The sequence below is a fragment of the Caenorhabditis elegans genome, chromosome X, assembly GCF_000002985.6.
Source record: "Caenorhabditis elegans chromosome X".
Lineage (NCBI taxonomy): Eukaryota > Metazoa > Nematoda > Chromadorea > Rhabditida > Rhabditidae > Caenorhabditis > Caenorhabditis elegans.
In genome coordinates this window covers 1,132,927-1,148,642 of record NC_003284.9, presented here as the reverse complement: position 1 = coordinate 1,148,642, position 15,716 = coordinate 1,132,927, and the positions used below count along the sequence as shown (strand labels likewise).

General features: G+C 37.1%; 1 protein-coding gene across 1 annotated transcript; it reads left to right on the top strand.

Annotated features, from left to right (window-relative positions):
* The first annotated feature begins 57 nt into the window (after positions 1-57).
* R193.2 (VWFA domain-containing protein) lies at positions 58-15,650 on the top strand. The gene is made up of 37 exons (NM_075817.5): positions 58-178; positions 235-357; positions 671-831; positions 907-980; positions 1,122-1,237; positions 1,698-2,019; positions 2,169-2,276; positions 2,321-2,398; positions 2,692-3,100; positions 3,205-3,309; positions 3,363-3,442; positions 3,582-3,671; positions 3,716-3,801; positions 3,851-4,089; positions 4,445-4,665; positions 4,750-5,008; positions 5,052-5,157; positions 5,347-5,555; positions 5,604-5,701; positions 5,753-5,836; positions 5,888-6,023; positions 6,275-6,356; positions 6,400-6,665; positions 6,708-6,892; positions 6,939-7,286; positions 7,338-7,407; positions 12,780-12,931; positions 12,980-13,102; positions 13,148-13,242; positions 13,374-13,576; positions 13,621-13,878; positions 13,926-14,070; positions 14,216-14,525; positions 14,706-14,795; positions 14,841-14,949; positions 15,348-15,447; positions 15,496-15,650. Exons 1-37 carry the CDS (start codon positions 166-168, stop codon positions 15,534-15,536), a joined length of 5,694 nt encoding a protein of 1,897 aa, NP_508218.4. The 5' UTR covers positions 58-165; the 3' UTR covers positions 15,537-15,650.
* Positions 15,651-15,716: the final 66 nt, after the last annotated feature.

Here is a 15,716-nt window from a genome sequence, read left to right as displayed (position 1 = left end):
TCAAAGCGCTTATCACAATAATATGATGCAACGGCACACATTTCCAAACACTAATTCACTGTGCCACTGATATATAGATAAGCGGGTGGCGGCAGCCTTGATTTACTTCAGTTTTATTTCTTTTTCCGCGCCAAGCTCCTAGATTTTCATTTTTTGGCGTTCAATATGGGGTTTGTAGGTGAGTATTTTTTGCATTGTGAACTGTAATAATAATCCCATTTGTTTTTATTACAGACTTTATAAAAAGTCTAAAACTTCGAGAATGGGTCAACATTGGATTCTTCTTCGTATCCCTTGCCATGCTGATTGCTGGATCTGTAATGTTAGGTGTGGCGATTGCAAGTATACCACCCATGCGTGAGTTTTCTTTTGTATACAGGGAGCTCATAATTATGGACCACTTTATATAATTTTTCATTATCAAGTACGTTATTTCTCTTTTCGAGATTCAGGCCGCCCTGGAAACATTAGCCTCAAAAAATGTGTTTACCAAAAGACTAGGTCTGAAATTTCAAAATAGGACATCTTATTTCACAAGCCTTGTCAGAGTAATTGGGTAAAAATGTTACACTATATGGAATAGACTATATTGTAAAATATAAAAGAACTAATAACTAAAAAATAGAAAGAGTATTACTTTTAAAACAATCCATAATCGGTTACTTTCCAGCACCTATGCCTGAAGACATTCCTACTACAACGCCTGTGCCGACAATCCAACCAGTCGTAATTTTCACGACTTCTCTTGTAGCCGGAATTTCATGGAATTCTGATTATGCAAATTCGAATTCAGATGCTTTCAAAACTCTTGCCACTGGAATTTCGACAAACGTAAGATTTTTTGAAAGTCACTTAAAAATTTACATCTCAACGATTTATTAAAATTTTTAAGCTAATTTTATTTAGATCTCAAATGCCTACACAAGCCCAACAAATTCATTTGGCTCAGCACCGCTCACAACTCAAATTAATGCGTTTACGTGAGTTCCTTATCAGTTTTCCAGATGCTCGGGCGTTGTATAATTGATATATGATAAGCCGATAAAAAATAAGTAGTCACAAATGGGAGTCATGAAGCATAGAACAAAATGTATATCAATTGGCCAGAGTCAAGTTTTCAGCCAAAATCCAAATGGAGTTAACTTCTACGCTGAGCTGATCTTCCCGGATACAACAGCAACACCAGCATCTGTTATAAATGCACTTTCGTCGCAGGGTTACCTGACCAACGCATTCGGTTGGTTTGAACTTTTTTTCAGATTTCCTGAATAATATTGAGATGTGCGGATATTGCCTAGTGAAGTAATATTCTACTGATATTGCCTACAGAAGTAATATTCTACTAAAGTTTGCTCAAAATTACTCTAATATGTGAAATATGAAAGAGAAATTGAAATTTGAAAAATCTAAGTTAAAGTTTTGAAGGCTAATTACAAATAATTGTGCTTAAATTTCTCTGGAATTTGTGCTAGCTGAAAAATATTTACTACCGGCAGTTTTCTGTAATGACCTAGTAATGAGTCTAGTATTTCTAGTAATAAAATTCTAGTAATGAGTAATGATCTACCTTTAACACAAATGTACTTCATGATATCATACTAAAACGGTAACATTTTACTACGAATCGGGACTACTATGGTTGAAACTTGACTAGAAACTAAAAAACGTTATCTACTGTTAAAACAAGTTTTCTTCAGTGTCTTCAACATCGCAATGCTCGGGCCTCATTCCTCCTACTCAACCGGTCAATCCATCTGTTTCTCCATCTGTACCACCATCAAATATGCCGCCCACTACCACAGCTCCTATGAAACTTGGCGCAGTCTGTGATTCATCTTCCACGCCATTCAGAAACATTTTCTTGGTTGACGTATCCGTGCCAATTATTGGAACGCTGGATAATAAGCTGGCAATGATTTCGAACTACTTGAGTAATGCTGCTTCATTGGTAAACTTAGATCAAAATACTAATTGGAATAATCAAGAGTTCCGGCTTGTTGTTTATGGAGCAAATGAGCCGTTAGTTTTTTTTGTTGGAAAAAATTTAGGTGCAAATTACTGAACCTTTGAGATATTGCAGATTTTTAAGAACTGTTTAAAATCTCTGGAGAATTAAACCGATTTATTAAAACATTTGAGAAGCAAAAAATATTTTCTTGTCCGTTCAGAACGCCGATGGGACGTGCCCGCAACCAACCAGCCTGGGCTTCCATCGTTGCCAACCTCAACTCGTCAATTGTGAACCCAACTGGTGCTGATGGACATCAACTCACTGAGTTAGTCATTTGTTTTATCTGGTTGATAAGAAATTTAATTTCAGTGCTCTTCGTTTTGTATACAACAATTACCGGCCGATTCCAGGAGTTGCTGGAAATATCATTGTTGTTGGAGATGGATTGTAAGTTGTTTGCTGAGTTTTTGTGGGCTTTAAATTAGACTTGAAAATATAGTCGGCATTTTGAAGTCTAGCGGGAACATTGAATCTTTATCATCGTTCCTTACTGCGGAGTGAATACCCTCAACGATCATGGGATAACTGTTTTTCAGACTCTGCTGAAATATCCCGTAAATGTTTTGCAGACGCTAGACTCACAAGATAGTGTATGGCCATATTCAATAATTTGATGCTTCATAGTTTAGACGTTCCTCAAAATATTCAGACTACATTTATTAAAAACCAAAACATTCCAGCGACTTCGATGAAGCTCAATCCGCTTCCCCAATTGCCAGTGCTCTCAAAAGCCAATACTTCTTCTCTCTCGGCTTCATCTTGATGTCCACTTCTCAAGCCCAACAAGGAGTCGTTATGCAGTTGGCAACCGATTATTCTCATTTCTACCCGATCGACACAGTCGACTATCTTATGAATCCATCAGTCCTTCAAACCCAAGCTCAATGGATCTGTGCAGCATTCTACCCGACTGCAGCCCCACCAACGCCTCCACCAACCAGACTACCACTGATCACTACAATCGGAACTACCACGAACCCGGCTGTCAGGACTACAGTAAATCCATTGTTCCCACCAATTGCTTCTTGTAAACAGAATGTTCTATTCTTGATCGATCAATCACAGACTCTTCTACTCAGTGGATATAATGTAAGAAATAAAAATTGCATAAAGGTTCAGGGTGAATTGTGTAGCATGGATTGCCTATACATTAATTTGATACGTTGTATAGAAATTCGAAAAACCACTTACAGAGCGCCATCCAATTTGCCAAAAACACTGCTACCTCACTATCAACATACAACTCTCAGACAACTTTTGCGTTTATTATTTACAACCAAGTTGTTATCGCAGAATCGGTAAGTTTCAAATAGATCAGAACTTTATAACTAGAAACATTTTAAACTTTTAGAACGGGTACACTGATCTTCAAACTTTCACCGGTGCAATTAGCAATGCAGGCCAACAACTTGGTACTTCAGATGTTACTGTGTAAGTTATAGTAGAACTGTGCCAGTCTTACCGATATGAAGTAATAAGTAACGATGTATTGGTAAAAGTTGCCAAAAGCCTTAAAATTTTTAAAATTTATGGAAAACAGCACCAATCAAACATGAACCTCGTCTTACAGAGGATTCAATGAAGCTCTCAACTTTATCAAAACGAAATCTCAATACAACGACGACTCCGTCACTTCCCTCCTCTACTATATCACTGATGGGTAAGGTTTCTGATTTTCTCTCCAATAAAAATTTCCAATTCCAGAACGGATTACGCTGGACTAGTCCCAAAAGTTATTAACACCACCCTAACTATTAGATCTCAATTGCAAACAGAAGTTATTGGAGTTGGTACGGAATGTTCTTTTTTAGTTCAGCATTTCGAACTCTATCGGTTTAGATCTCATCGAAACTGTGCAGAGCAAGCAGAATGTGCAGAATGCCACTCAATTTGGAGTTTACGATGGCTACAGTCAGTCAATCTACGTTGGAGTGAGCCAACCAAATGGAATTCTCGATGCGAACATTTTGAACTCAACAAATCATCAGTTGAGATGCAAAGACTACTCAAATTGTTATACTGGACTCACTTTTGTCATTGAAACTTCTGAAGCTGAGGGAGCTAATTACATTGATGTGGTAAGTGTCTCACCATTTCTGGTATCGTGAAGTTGAGGCGTTAAAGATAGCTTATGATCTGTAAGATAAATTTAGACAAGGATATAACTTATGTCGCAATTCGGTCTACAGTCTAAATAGTTAGCACCTGATATGTTGTCATTATCAGTTTATACATACAGTTATCGGACAAGTATAATTATGTATATAGATTATAACACTATTTTTTTCTAGATTTTGTGTTTGACTTCCAAATTGTTCTAGAACTTTGGCACTGTTTTTGGATTTTCCTGTAATTTCAAGTCTTGAGACTCCATTCACGCATAACAGATGTCAATCTTAACTAATCTCTTACTTTTTACACCAAAATTTCCAGGAAACCCGTGCCGTATTGAATGTGATGAGCCATTACCAGTCCATGATTTCTCCGTTCAAAATGTCGGTGTCATTGGTGTACTTCTCATCTCCAGACAACCTGGCCCCTAACCAATCCGGTCAAAGTGCAGTGCTTCTTGATCATGCCACCGACGGAAACTCTGCTATAAACACATTGAATAACACTAATTTGCCAATTGGTGCGGCTTCTGATCTTCAACTGTGAGCTTCTTTTATTTTAGCTTACTGATTTTCTAATATGAATCGGAATCAAAACAATCAAGAAAAGAATTGCTAACTTTACAGCGGATTCTCCCTGACCGCCAACAATATCAGAAACGGCTACCTTCAAAATAACAACCTAGTCATCTTCTTCGCCCGTGGTAACTACGAGAAGCTCTCCAACTGTTGCCCAGATCCTACTGCTGACGCCGCCGCCGTCAGACAACTAGCCACTGTTCAAGGAGTTGTGATCGGACCCTATTCTTCTAAAAACCAATTGGACGCGCTAACTGGCTCAAACTCAATTGACGCAAATGCAATCATGGGATCTTCTCCTTTGAATGTGGGTTGTGGTTTTTTTAATTTATGAGGAGGATAATTTTCAGACAACAGACAGCCGTGCATCAGTAGCACAGAAAATCTCCGATGCAATTCTACCAGTGGTGGATAATTTCATGAACAATCAATATTGTCCAGGAATTCCTCAATTTGGTAAGGAAGATTACTGGTATTCCAAAGTCTTAAAACTGATGAGGATCTTTCCCACTTGGTCCATCGCGAGCGTAGATCAGTGTCGGCTGCTTATTTTAGAATCTCTAAATTTAGTTTGATATCAAAACTAAAAATAATTTCAGAAATACCAAGTACATAGACATATTTTATATATAATCAAACTTTCAGTCAACCCACCTTGCGAGGACCCAATCGACACACTGATCCTCCTTCACGCCAATAACCAGAACAACTGGAACAACATCCTCAACTTCACCGCTTATCAGCTGATCCCTGACCTGCTAGGTGCCACTGGAGCAGTTTCTGGAAGAGCACTCACCTCATCGACACCAATCAATTTTGCAATTGCTTCATACTACTATTTGGATGTGTTGATTGTGAGTAAAGCTAGTTTTTGAATCTAATTGCGTGAACTGCAATTTTAGCATGCTGATTTCACATATCTCCTGAGCCCAGCAGATTATCAAAGCTTGGTTAGTTCTATCACATTCCGGCCCACACAAGGAACTGCTACTTTGTCTACGTAAGAAATTGGAAATTTGGCTGAAATTTCAGCACAGATTTTATATTGCAGAGCTTACAAGAAGGCAATTGAAATCTTCCAAGACGGAAGAAACTACGCCAGTAAAAATGTGATTCTAATCACGGACAGAATGGAGTAAGAACATTTCTAAAGCTGTGGGGATAATTCTAACCATACTGATTTCAGCATTAGTGACATGGAGAATGCATTCTCGGAGCACGACGCCATGGTTCAGCTTGTTGGAGGTTACACATCTGCTCTCACAATCAATACAAACACTATTCCGGGAGCTGATTATCAAGTCAATATTAATGCATATCAGGTAAATGATGGAAAAATGAAGTAGGGATTTTCAAATCTGTCCTATCCCGAATTTTCTATAATAAGGTTTTTGTGAGGTTGTGATGTGATAGATGCGATAGATTCGAAAATTATACTATTAGGCACAGAAAATATTGCAACTCTAGCACTTAGATTAGTATTCAAAATGTGAACAAATATACATCTGGGCTTGTCCGTGCCTGACCTAACATTTCAGTGTTTGGCTAACCAACTCACAGTAATTTATTCCAGCTCAGCGGCTACAACAAATACTCAGTGAGACAACTGGCCAACTCCCTCACTCAACATACTTGCATTTACCTTCCACTTCAACGTAAGTCCCACCATCAACTCTAGTTGCCACATCCCTTTTCCAGCTCCAACTCAACAGCCAGCATCGCCAAGTCCAACTCTGCCTGGTCCAATTCCAGTTGTCAAGGCTAGAAGTGTTTGGCCAGATATCACTCTGTTAGTCGATACATCTTCAAGCCCAGACAACGCGATGACAGATGTCTACTTTGAAAAGATCCGTACTTTCCTTGACATCCTTCTGATCAAGTATTCAGTGGGAGAGAAGGGATCTAGGTTCACACTAGCCACGTTTGATGGAACCACTGTTGAGTACTCTTGCATCTTTGTTCAGGTGAGGTTGTGAAGTGTATCTCCTCTCTAATCAAGTTTTTAGACCAATAACTACTACGACCTGAGCTCCTGCAGAAATGAGAAGCTATCTCTGTTCTCAAGATCCCATCAGAATTATAGGGATGTTGCAAGTGTTCTTGCTAATGTTCGACAGAATGTCTATGAAAATACAACTTCTGGCTACAGAGCACTTAATGAGAACTTCCTCGTGCTCTTCACGCTTGGATCGTGAGTTCAACCCCTCAAAAATAAGTTTTTCAACAACTGCTTCCAGGTCATCTTCCTCTGTATCCCAGGAGCTGTCGAACCTCCAACGCAAGGGTATTCGCACAATTTCCATTGGCCTCTCTTCAAATATGACTCCCTCGGCTCTATCTTCATTTGCTCAGAATGCATTCATGGTATCCGATTGGAACTCTTCCTTCACTGGAATCGACACAAATTACAACTTGGCTGATAGAATCTATCAAATGACAACTAAAAAGCGTACACCATCTACGTCGAATTTCTTCGGAAATTTGATTTATGTTGTTGACCAATCCGGAAATAGTTATGCGGATCATAGCAATATTGTACAATTTGTGTCAGACTCCGTGACTCCATTCCTTGTGGGAAATATTAAGTAACATTTTTAGGAGTTTGGTATTTAGTTTAACTGGAAAAAGTTTTACAGAACTCAAATCAGTATTGTGCCATTCTCTGACAATGTCATTGCTCCATTGCAACTCTCTTCATCACAGCTGGTAGGTTGTTTTTCAGTGCACTTTTTCATGTTGAAGCTTGTATAACACCGAAGCTTAGGTGTAGCTCAAAACAGTAGATCAACGGTTGGCAGCTTACATTTCAGGTCAACTAGTGTCTAAGCTTTGCGCGCTTTTTAACAATGTCCGATGACTGTTTAAGAATGTTTAAGAATTTGACCGCTAGGAGAGTTGAACAAACAAATCTGAAGTTAATCATTTTTTGTTTGTATGTCCAGTTCAACTCTCTGATGAGTTCAACTCTCCCACGCGGTCAAGTTTTTTTACGAATTTTTTAACGATTTAAAAAAAAATAACAGAACGTTCGGTGGAGAGTTTCTAGCTGAGAAAATGACTACTTCTTGGAGGCTTTAAAAAATAATCTAGGCAATTTTTTTTTCCCAAAAAAAAGGAAAGAGAAAAAAATCATATAAAGAGTCCATTCTTACAGTTATTATGGGAGAAGTGTACATGTGAAATCTATTTTCTTTTGTGAGAAGTTTGTATGTCCAGAGTCGGGTTTAAAATCATATAAGGAGTCCATTCTTACAGTCATTATGGGAGAAGTGTACATGTGAAGTCTATTTTCTTTTTGAGAGAAGTTTGTATGTCCAGAGTCGGGTTTAAAATCATATAAGGAGTCCATTCTTACAGTCAATTTGGGAGAAGTGTACATGTGAAGTCTATTTTCTTTTTGAGAGAAGTTTGTATGTCCAGAGTCGGGTTTAAAATCATATAAGGAGTCCATTCTTACAGTCATTATGGGAGAAGTGTACATGTGAAGTCTATTTTCTTTTTGAGAGAAGTTTGTATGTCCAGAGTCGGGTTTAAAATCATATAAGGAGTCCATTCTTACAGTCAATTTGGGAGAAGTGTACATGTGAAGTCTATTTTCTTTTTGAGAGAAGTTTGTATGTCCAGAGTCGGGTTTAAAATCATATAAAGAGTCCATTCTTACAGTTATTATGGGAGAAGTGTACATGTGAAATCTATTTTCTTTTGTGAGAAGTTTGTATGTCCAGAGTCGGGTTTAAAATCATATAAGGAGTCCATTCTTACAGTCATTATGGGAGAAGTGTACATGTGAAGTCTATTTTCTTTTTGAGAGAAGTTTGTATGTCCAGAGTCGGGTTTAAAATCATATAAGGAGTCCATTCTTACAGTCAATTTGGGAGAAGTGTACATGTGAAGTCTATTTTCTTTTTGAGAGAAGTTTGTATGTCCAGAGTCGGGTTTAAAATCATATAAGGAGTCCATTCTTACAGTCATTATGGGAGAAGTGTACATGTGAAGTCTATTTTCTTTTTGAGAGAAGTTTGTATGTCCAGAGTCGGGTTTAAAATCATATAAGGAGTCCATTCTTACAGTCAATTTGGGAGAAGTGTACATGTGAAGTCTATTTTCTTTTTGAGAGAAGTTTGTATGTCCAGAGTCGGGTTTAAAATCATATAAGGAGTCCATTCTTACAGTCAATTTGGGAGAAGTGTACATGTGAAGTCTATTTTCTTTTTGAGAGAAGTTTGTATGTCCAGAGTCGGGTTTAAAATCATATAAGGAGTCCATTCTTACAGTCATTATGGGAGAAGTGTACATGTGAAGTCTATTTTCTTTTGTGAGAAGTTTGTATGTCCAGAGTCGGGTTTAAAATCATATAAGGAGTCCATTCTTACAGTCAATTTGGGAGAAGTGTACATGTGAAGTCTATTTTCTTTTTGAGAGAAGTTTGTATGTCCAGAGTCGGGTTTAAAATCATATAAGGAGTCCATTCTTACAGTCAATTTGGGAGAAGTGTACATGTGAAGTCTATTTTCTTTTTGAGAGAAGTTTGTATGTCCAGAGTCGGGTTTAAAATCATATAAGGAGTCCATTCTTACAGTCATTATGGGAGAAGTGTACATGTGAAGTCTATTTTCTTTTGTGAGAAGTTTGTATGTCCAGAGTCGGGTTTAAAATCATATAAGGAGTCCATTCTTACAGTCAATTTGGGAGAAGTGTACATGTGAAGTCTATTTTCTTTTGTGAGAAGTTTGTATGTCCAGAGTCGGGTTTAAAATCATATAAGGAGTCCATTCTTACAGTCAATTTGGGAGAAGTGTACATGTGAAGTCTATTTTCTTTTTGAGAGAAGTTTGTATGTCCAGAGTCGGGTTTAAAATCATATAAGGAGTCCATTCTTACAGTCATTTTGGGAGAAGTGTACACTGTGAAGTCTATTTTCTTTTTGAGAGAAGTTTGTATGTCCAGAGTCGGGTTTAAAATCATATAAGGAGTCCATTCTTACAGTCAATTTGGGAGAAGTGTACATGTGAAGTCTATTTTCTTTTTGAGAGAAGTTTGTATGTCCAGAGTCGGGTTTAAAATCATATAAGGAGTCCATTCTTACAGTCATTATGGGAGAAGTGTACATGTGAAGTCTATTTTCTTTTTGAGAGAAGTTTGTATGTCCAGAGTCGGGTTTAAAATCATATAAGGAGTCCATTCTTACAGTCATTATGGGAGAAGTGTACACTGTGAAGTCTATTTTCTTTTTGAGAGAAGTTTGTATGTCCAGAGTCGGGTTTAAAATCATATAAGGAGTCCATTCTTACAGTCAATTTGGGAGAAGTGTACATGTGAAGTCTATTTTCTTTTTGAGAGAAGTTTGTATGTCCAGAGTCGGGTTTAAAATAATATAAGGAGTCCATTCTTACAGTCAATTTGGGAGAAGTGTACATGTGAAGTCTATTTTCTTTTTGAGAGAAGTTTGTATGTCCAGAGTCGGGTTTAAAATCATATAAGGAGTCCATTCTTACAGTCAATTTGGGAGAAGTGTACATGTGAAGTCTATTTTCTTTTTGAGAGAAGTTTGTATGTCCAGAGTCGGGTTTAAAATCATATAAGGAGTCCATTCTTACAGTCAATTTGGGAGAAGTGTACATGTGAAGTCTATTTTCTTTTTGAGAGAAGTTTGTATGTCCAGAGTCGGGTTTAAAATCATATAAGGAGTCCATTCTTACAGTCATTTTGGGAGAAGTGTACACTGTGAAGTCTATTTTCTTTTTGAGAGAAGTTTGTATGTCCAGAGTCGGGTTTAAAATCATATAAGGAGTCCATTCTTACAGTCATTATGGGAGAAGTGTACATGTGAAGTCTATTTTCTTTTGTGAGAAGTTTGTATGTCCAGAGTCGGGTTTAAAATCATATAAGGAGTCCATTCTTACAGTCAATTTGGGAGAAGTGTACATGTGAAGTCTATTTTCTTTTTGAGAGAAGTTTGTATGTCCAGAGTCGGGTTTAAAATCATATAAAGAGTCCATTCTTACAGTTATTATGGGAGAAGTGTACATGTGAAATCTATTTTCTTTTGTGAGAAGTTTGTATGTCCAGAGTCGGGTTTAAAATCATATAAGGAGTCCATTCTTACAGTCATTATGGGAGAAGTGTACATGTGAAGTCTATTTTCTTTTTGAGAGAAGTTTGTATGTCCAGAGTCGGGTTTAAAATCATATAAGGAGTCCATTCTTACAGTCAATTTGGGAGAAGTGTACATGTGAAGTCTATTTTCTTTTTGAGAGAAGTTTGTATGTCCAGAGTCGGGTTTAAAATCATATAAAGAGTCCATTCTTACAGTTATTATGGGAGAAGTGTACATGTGAAATCTATTTTCTTTTGTGAGAAGTTTGTATGTCCAGAGTCGGGTTTAAAATCATATAAGGAGTCCATTCTTACAGTCATTATGGGAGAAGTGTACATGTGAAGTCTATTTTCTTTTGTGAGAAGTTTGTATGTCCAGAGTCGGGTTTAAAATCATATAAGGAGTCCATTCTTACAGTCATTATGGGAGAAGTGTACATGTGAAGTCTATTTTCTTTTGTGAGAAGTTTGTATGTCCAGAGTCGGGTTTAAAATCATATAAGGAGTCCATTCTTACAGTCATTATGGGAGAAGTGTACATGTGAAGTCTATTTTCTTTTGTGAGAAGTTTGTATGTCCAGAGTCGGGTTTAAAATCATATAAGGAGTCCATTCTTACAGTCAATTTGGGAGAAGTGTACATGTGAAGTCTATTTTCTTTTTGAGAGAAGTTTGTATGTCCAGAGTCGGGTTTAAAATCATATAAGGAGTCCATTCTTACAGTCAATTTGGGAGAAGTGTACATGTGAAGTCTATTTTCTTTTTGAGAGAAGTTTGTATGTCCAGAGTCGGGTTTAAAATCATATAAGGAGTCCATTCTTACAGTCAATTTGGGAGAAGTGTACATGTGAAGTCTATTTTCTTTTTGAGAGAAGTTTGTATGTCCAGAGTCGGGTTTAAAATCATATAAGGAGTCCATTCTTACAGTCAATTTGGGAGAAGTGTACATGTGAAGTCTATTTTCTTTTTGAGAGAAGTTTGTATGTCCAGAGTCGGGTTTAAAATCATATAAGGAGTCCATTCTTACAGTCAATTTGGGAGAAGTGTACATGTGAAGTCTATTTTCTTTTGTGAGAAGTTTGTATGTCCAGAGTCGGGTTTAAAATCATATAAGGAGTCCATTCTTACAGTCAATTTGGGAGAAGTGTACATGTGAAGTCTATTTTCTTTTTGAGAGAAGTTTGTATGTCCAGAGTCGGGTTTAAAATCATATAAGGAGTCCATTCTTACAGTCATTATGGGAGAAGTGTACATGTGAAGTCTATTTTCTTTTTGAGAGAAGTTTGTATGTCCAGAGTCGGGTTTAAAATCATATAAGGAGTCCATTCTTACAGTCAATTTGGGAGAAGTGTACATGTGAAGTCTATTTTCTTTTTGAGAGAAGTTTGTATGTCCAGAGTCGGGTTTAAAATCATATAAGGAGTCCATTCTTACAGTCATTATGGGAGAAGTGTACATGTGAAGTCTATTTTCTTTTTGAGAGAAGTTTGTATGTCCAGAGTCGGGTTTAAAATCATATAAGGAGTCCATTCTTACAGTCATTATGGGAGAAGTGTACATGTGAAGTCTATTTTCTTTTTGAGAGAAGTTTGTATGTCCAGAGTCGGGTTTAAAATCATATAAGGAGTCCATTCTTACAGTCATTTTGGGAGAAGTGTACACTGTGACTTTCTATCTGCCATTAGATTTTAACCACTTTCAAACCAACTTTATCTGCTTTCTAACCAATTTTGCCTACTTCTTGACCAACTTTTGCCAACTTTCGCCAACTTTCACACACTTTTTTCAGTTGTTCAAAGCGTAAAAACGCTGCCTCATTCAACCAACTTTAGCCAACTTCAACCAACTTTTGCCGCTTTTGTAAATGGCAGATAGAAAAAAAAAGTTGGTTTAGAAGTGGCGCCGATTTACCGAGAAGTAACTTCTGTGCGGAATTTAAATTATCGTATACCGCATATTTTAGAAAACTTTGAAATTTTTCAGGCTGTGGATCAATACCTGACATCATGGAAGTCCTCAATGTCGTCTTCATCCTACACAGCCAATGTTGGAAATGCAATTCAATACGTGTCAAATATGATTGGAAATCAACCAGACCGCCCAACTTATATTATTTACGTTGTTGGATCCACGAAGTAAGTTTTTCAAAATTAATTTGCCCGTTTCAAAATAACATTCTTCAGTCTTACCGGTACGTCTTACTCGAAACAGCTCCTCTCCGGGCAGCAACTATACGTGGCTAATTACAACCAGTCAGCAAGCACCAATTTCCAGGAGCTGGTTTATTCGTCGAACAATGTTTTCTCGTAAGTTTAGCATATAAAAAATAGTAAATTAATTTCCGGGTTTAGTGTCTCCTCAAGCATTCATCTTCTCAATCGTGTGGTATCGATGCAAGTTTCTACACCAAATCCAGTTTTGGCACTTTCCAATAGAATCTATAGTGGTGAGTGGGAAATACAATATTGCTATGATTCCATAAACTTCAAAACGGTTTTGAGCAAAGTTGAGAGCTCACTTAGCTACAAGATCATGGAAAACATGACATTTTTCAACTTGACAGTTGTTATTTTGCAGACCAACAATCAGAAGATAGTATCACGTTCCCAACGTCCTCAATTGCCGCCGACATCATTTTCCTTCTGGATGAAACTGGTCTCACTGACTCTGATTTTTCGATCATGAAGTCTTTCCTTCAAGACTTCACATCCAAATTCTCAGTCGGTCCATCTTCCACACAATTTGCTCTTCAGACATATAACGGAAGAACCATTCCTCATGTAAGTCAATCATTTTGTTTCTAGTCACATCCCATTATTTTCAGGACGGTTTCCATTTGTTCGAGTCAACTAGCAATGACGTTGTGAAGCAGAGAATCCAACAGCTAACACTGGCCAAGGCCACTGAAAACTCTACTGACGCAGATTTGGCAGGAGCTATTGAGCAGGAAATCTTCTTCTTCCTCACTGAGGCCAACGGATGGAGAGATGACGTCACCACTTATACAATCATTTTATCTCACGCCGATAGTTTCTATACAAAAGATACTGGCACTGCAATGCAAATCAAGAACTTGACTTCTGTAAGTTCTAGGAGGTTGCTCAGTTTTGAGTACACAATCATTTTAAGGTATTTGCTTTGGGGCTCAACAACCAGAGATTTGACTATGTTAGAAATTTCACAAATACAGGATTTTACGAGACTGTCAGAAATGTTTCTAGTCTATCGATCAATTCTCCAGCAGTCAACGATCTCTTGGTAACTCTGAACAATGGTAATGTTTCGCAAATTTATCGAAGCTCCAGACTGCACTACCTTTGTATAAAACTTTTGATAGTGATGCTACAGTGCCCTTAACTTATTGCTATTGTAATTTTGGAGTAACCAAACGCTATCCAAATGTTAACATAAATTTTCAGATTACAAGAACACCATCTACCCAACACCAATTTCCGGCAAGGATGCTGTTAAGGCAGACTACATATTCCTGGTGGACAGTGCTCTTGGAGAAGGCTATACACAGAATGTGCAGAACTTCTTGAACAGTTTTATCACTAATGTTGGTAACTTTACATCAACTGGAAATGATACGAAGATGGCTGTGGTGACATATGGAAGATCCGTGAACACTGTGTGGAGTTTGACGGATTTACAAGATGTGACGTCACTGAGAATTCAGATTTCAAACTTCCAAATCACCACATCTTCTGGAATAAGCAACTTGAGAAGGTAGGTATATAACACAAACTGGGTAGATTCTTCGAGCATGATCTCAAAGCATGTAAAATTAGACTTGCAATGCTCTGAAATTTGTGGGGAGAAGTTGAGAAGAGTTGAGAAGAAGAGCTTTTAAGCTTTTAGAAAAAAAAACTGGCAAAATAAAAATTCAAATATACACTTTTTTTTCAGAGGAATCGACTCAATTATTCTCAACGAGCCAGAGTTTGGTGTGGATCCTAACCGGCCCAACTATATTATTGTTATTACTGGATCAGAGACGTAAGCTTCAAGAGTTTTTCAGCAGGAATTATACATTTCTTGCAGAATCTCACCTAACATCGACGGTCCAACATCAAGACATCTCAACACTAGATACTCAACTTATGTTATTCAGACAAACTTTGATAACAGCACATTTTCTTATACACCACAGGTAACTTTTTTGAGCTGAAGGTTGAATCTATGTTACTTTGGAAAATTGCAACTTGGTTGAAAAATTGAAAGTTTATACTAGAAAAGTGTGGGAAAATTAAAAATTCAGTTATGGTGCATCGAAAACTGTTTGTGATTTTTTTTTTTGAATCAACTGAAAATTGACAATTTATTTTCTATTCATAAAATTCGTTTTAATAGTTTTTTTCTAAACTACAAGTTTATAAAAATACATTTTTCGTCAGTAGAAAATTAATTAATATTAGGTGGAATTTTTTTTTAAATTTCTATAGTTAGCAAAACATTTGAAACTGAAAGTTGATGCAACATGACCACTTTTCCAAATCTCCTGGGCAATAAATGCCATACTCTCTAATACTAAAAATTGTCAATATGCAGGTTCTCGGAACACAACTGACCTCTGATAGAGTGGCCCACAGCCCTGACTTATATTTGAACGGTGATCGATTAGGCGGATTTGTGGATTGGATTTCAAATGGTATTTTATTAAAAACAAAAAATATATAAACACAAAATTCAATTTCAGAATACACGGCCTGGCAGCTCACGTTCCCAAACAAGTTATAGATATATAGATATCTTGTGAATACTTTATACTATTTGTTATTTTCTTTTTTTTTTAAATATCATCTTGCAAATTGTCATTTGTTATAGAAGTTGAAATAAATAAGAAAACCAAACATTTTCAAGTTTCTAAAAGCCAACAAAGATCAAGGTTTTTTAAATCAGGGCGCGCAAGTTGAGAAG

Coding starts and splice junctions, on each gene's coding strand:
- R193.2 (NM_075817.5), top strand. Junction 2,277..2,320: donor GATGGACATCAACTCACTGA/GTTAGTCATTTG, acceptor ATTTAATTTCAG/TGCTCTTCGTTTTGTATACA. Junction 6,666..6,707: donor ACTCTTGCATCTTTGTTCAG/GTGAGGTTGTGA, acceptor TCAAGTTTTTAG/ACCAATAACTACTACGACCT.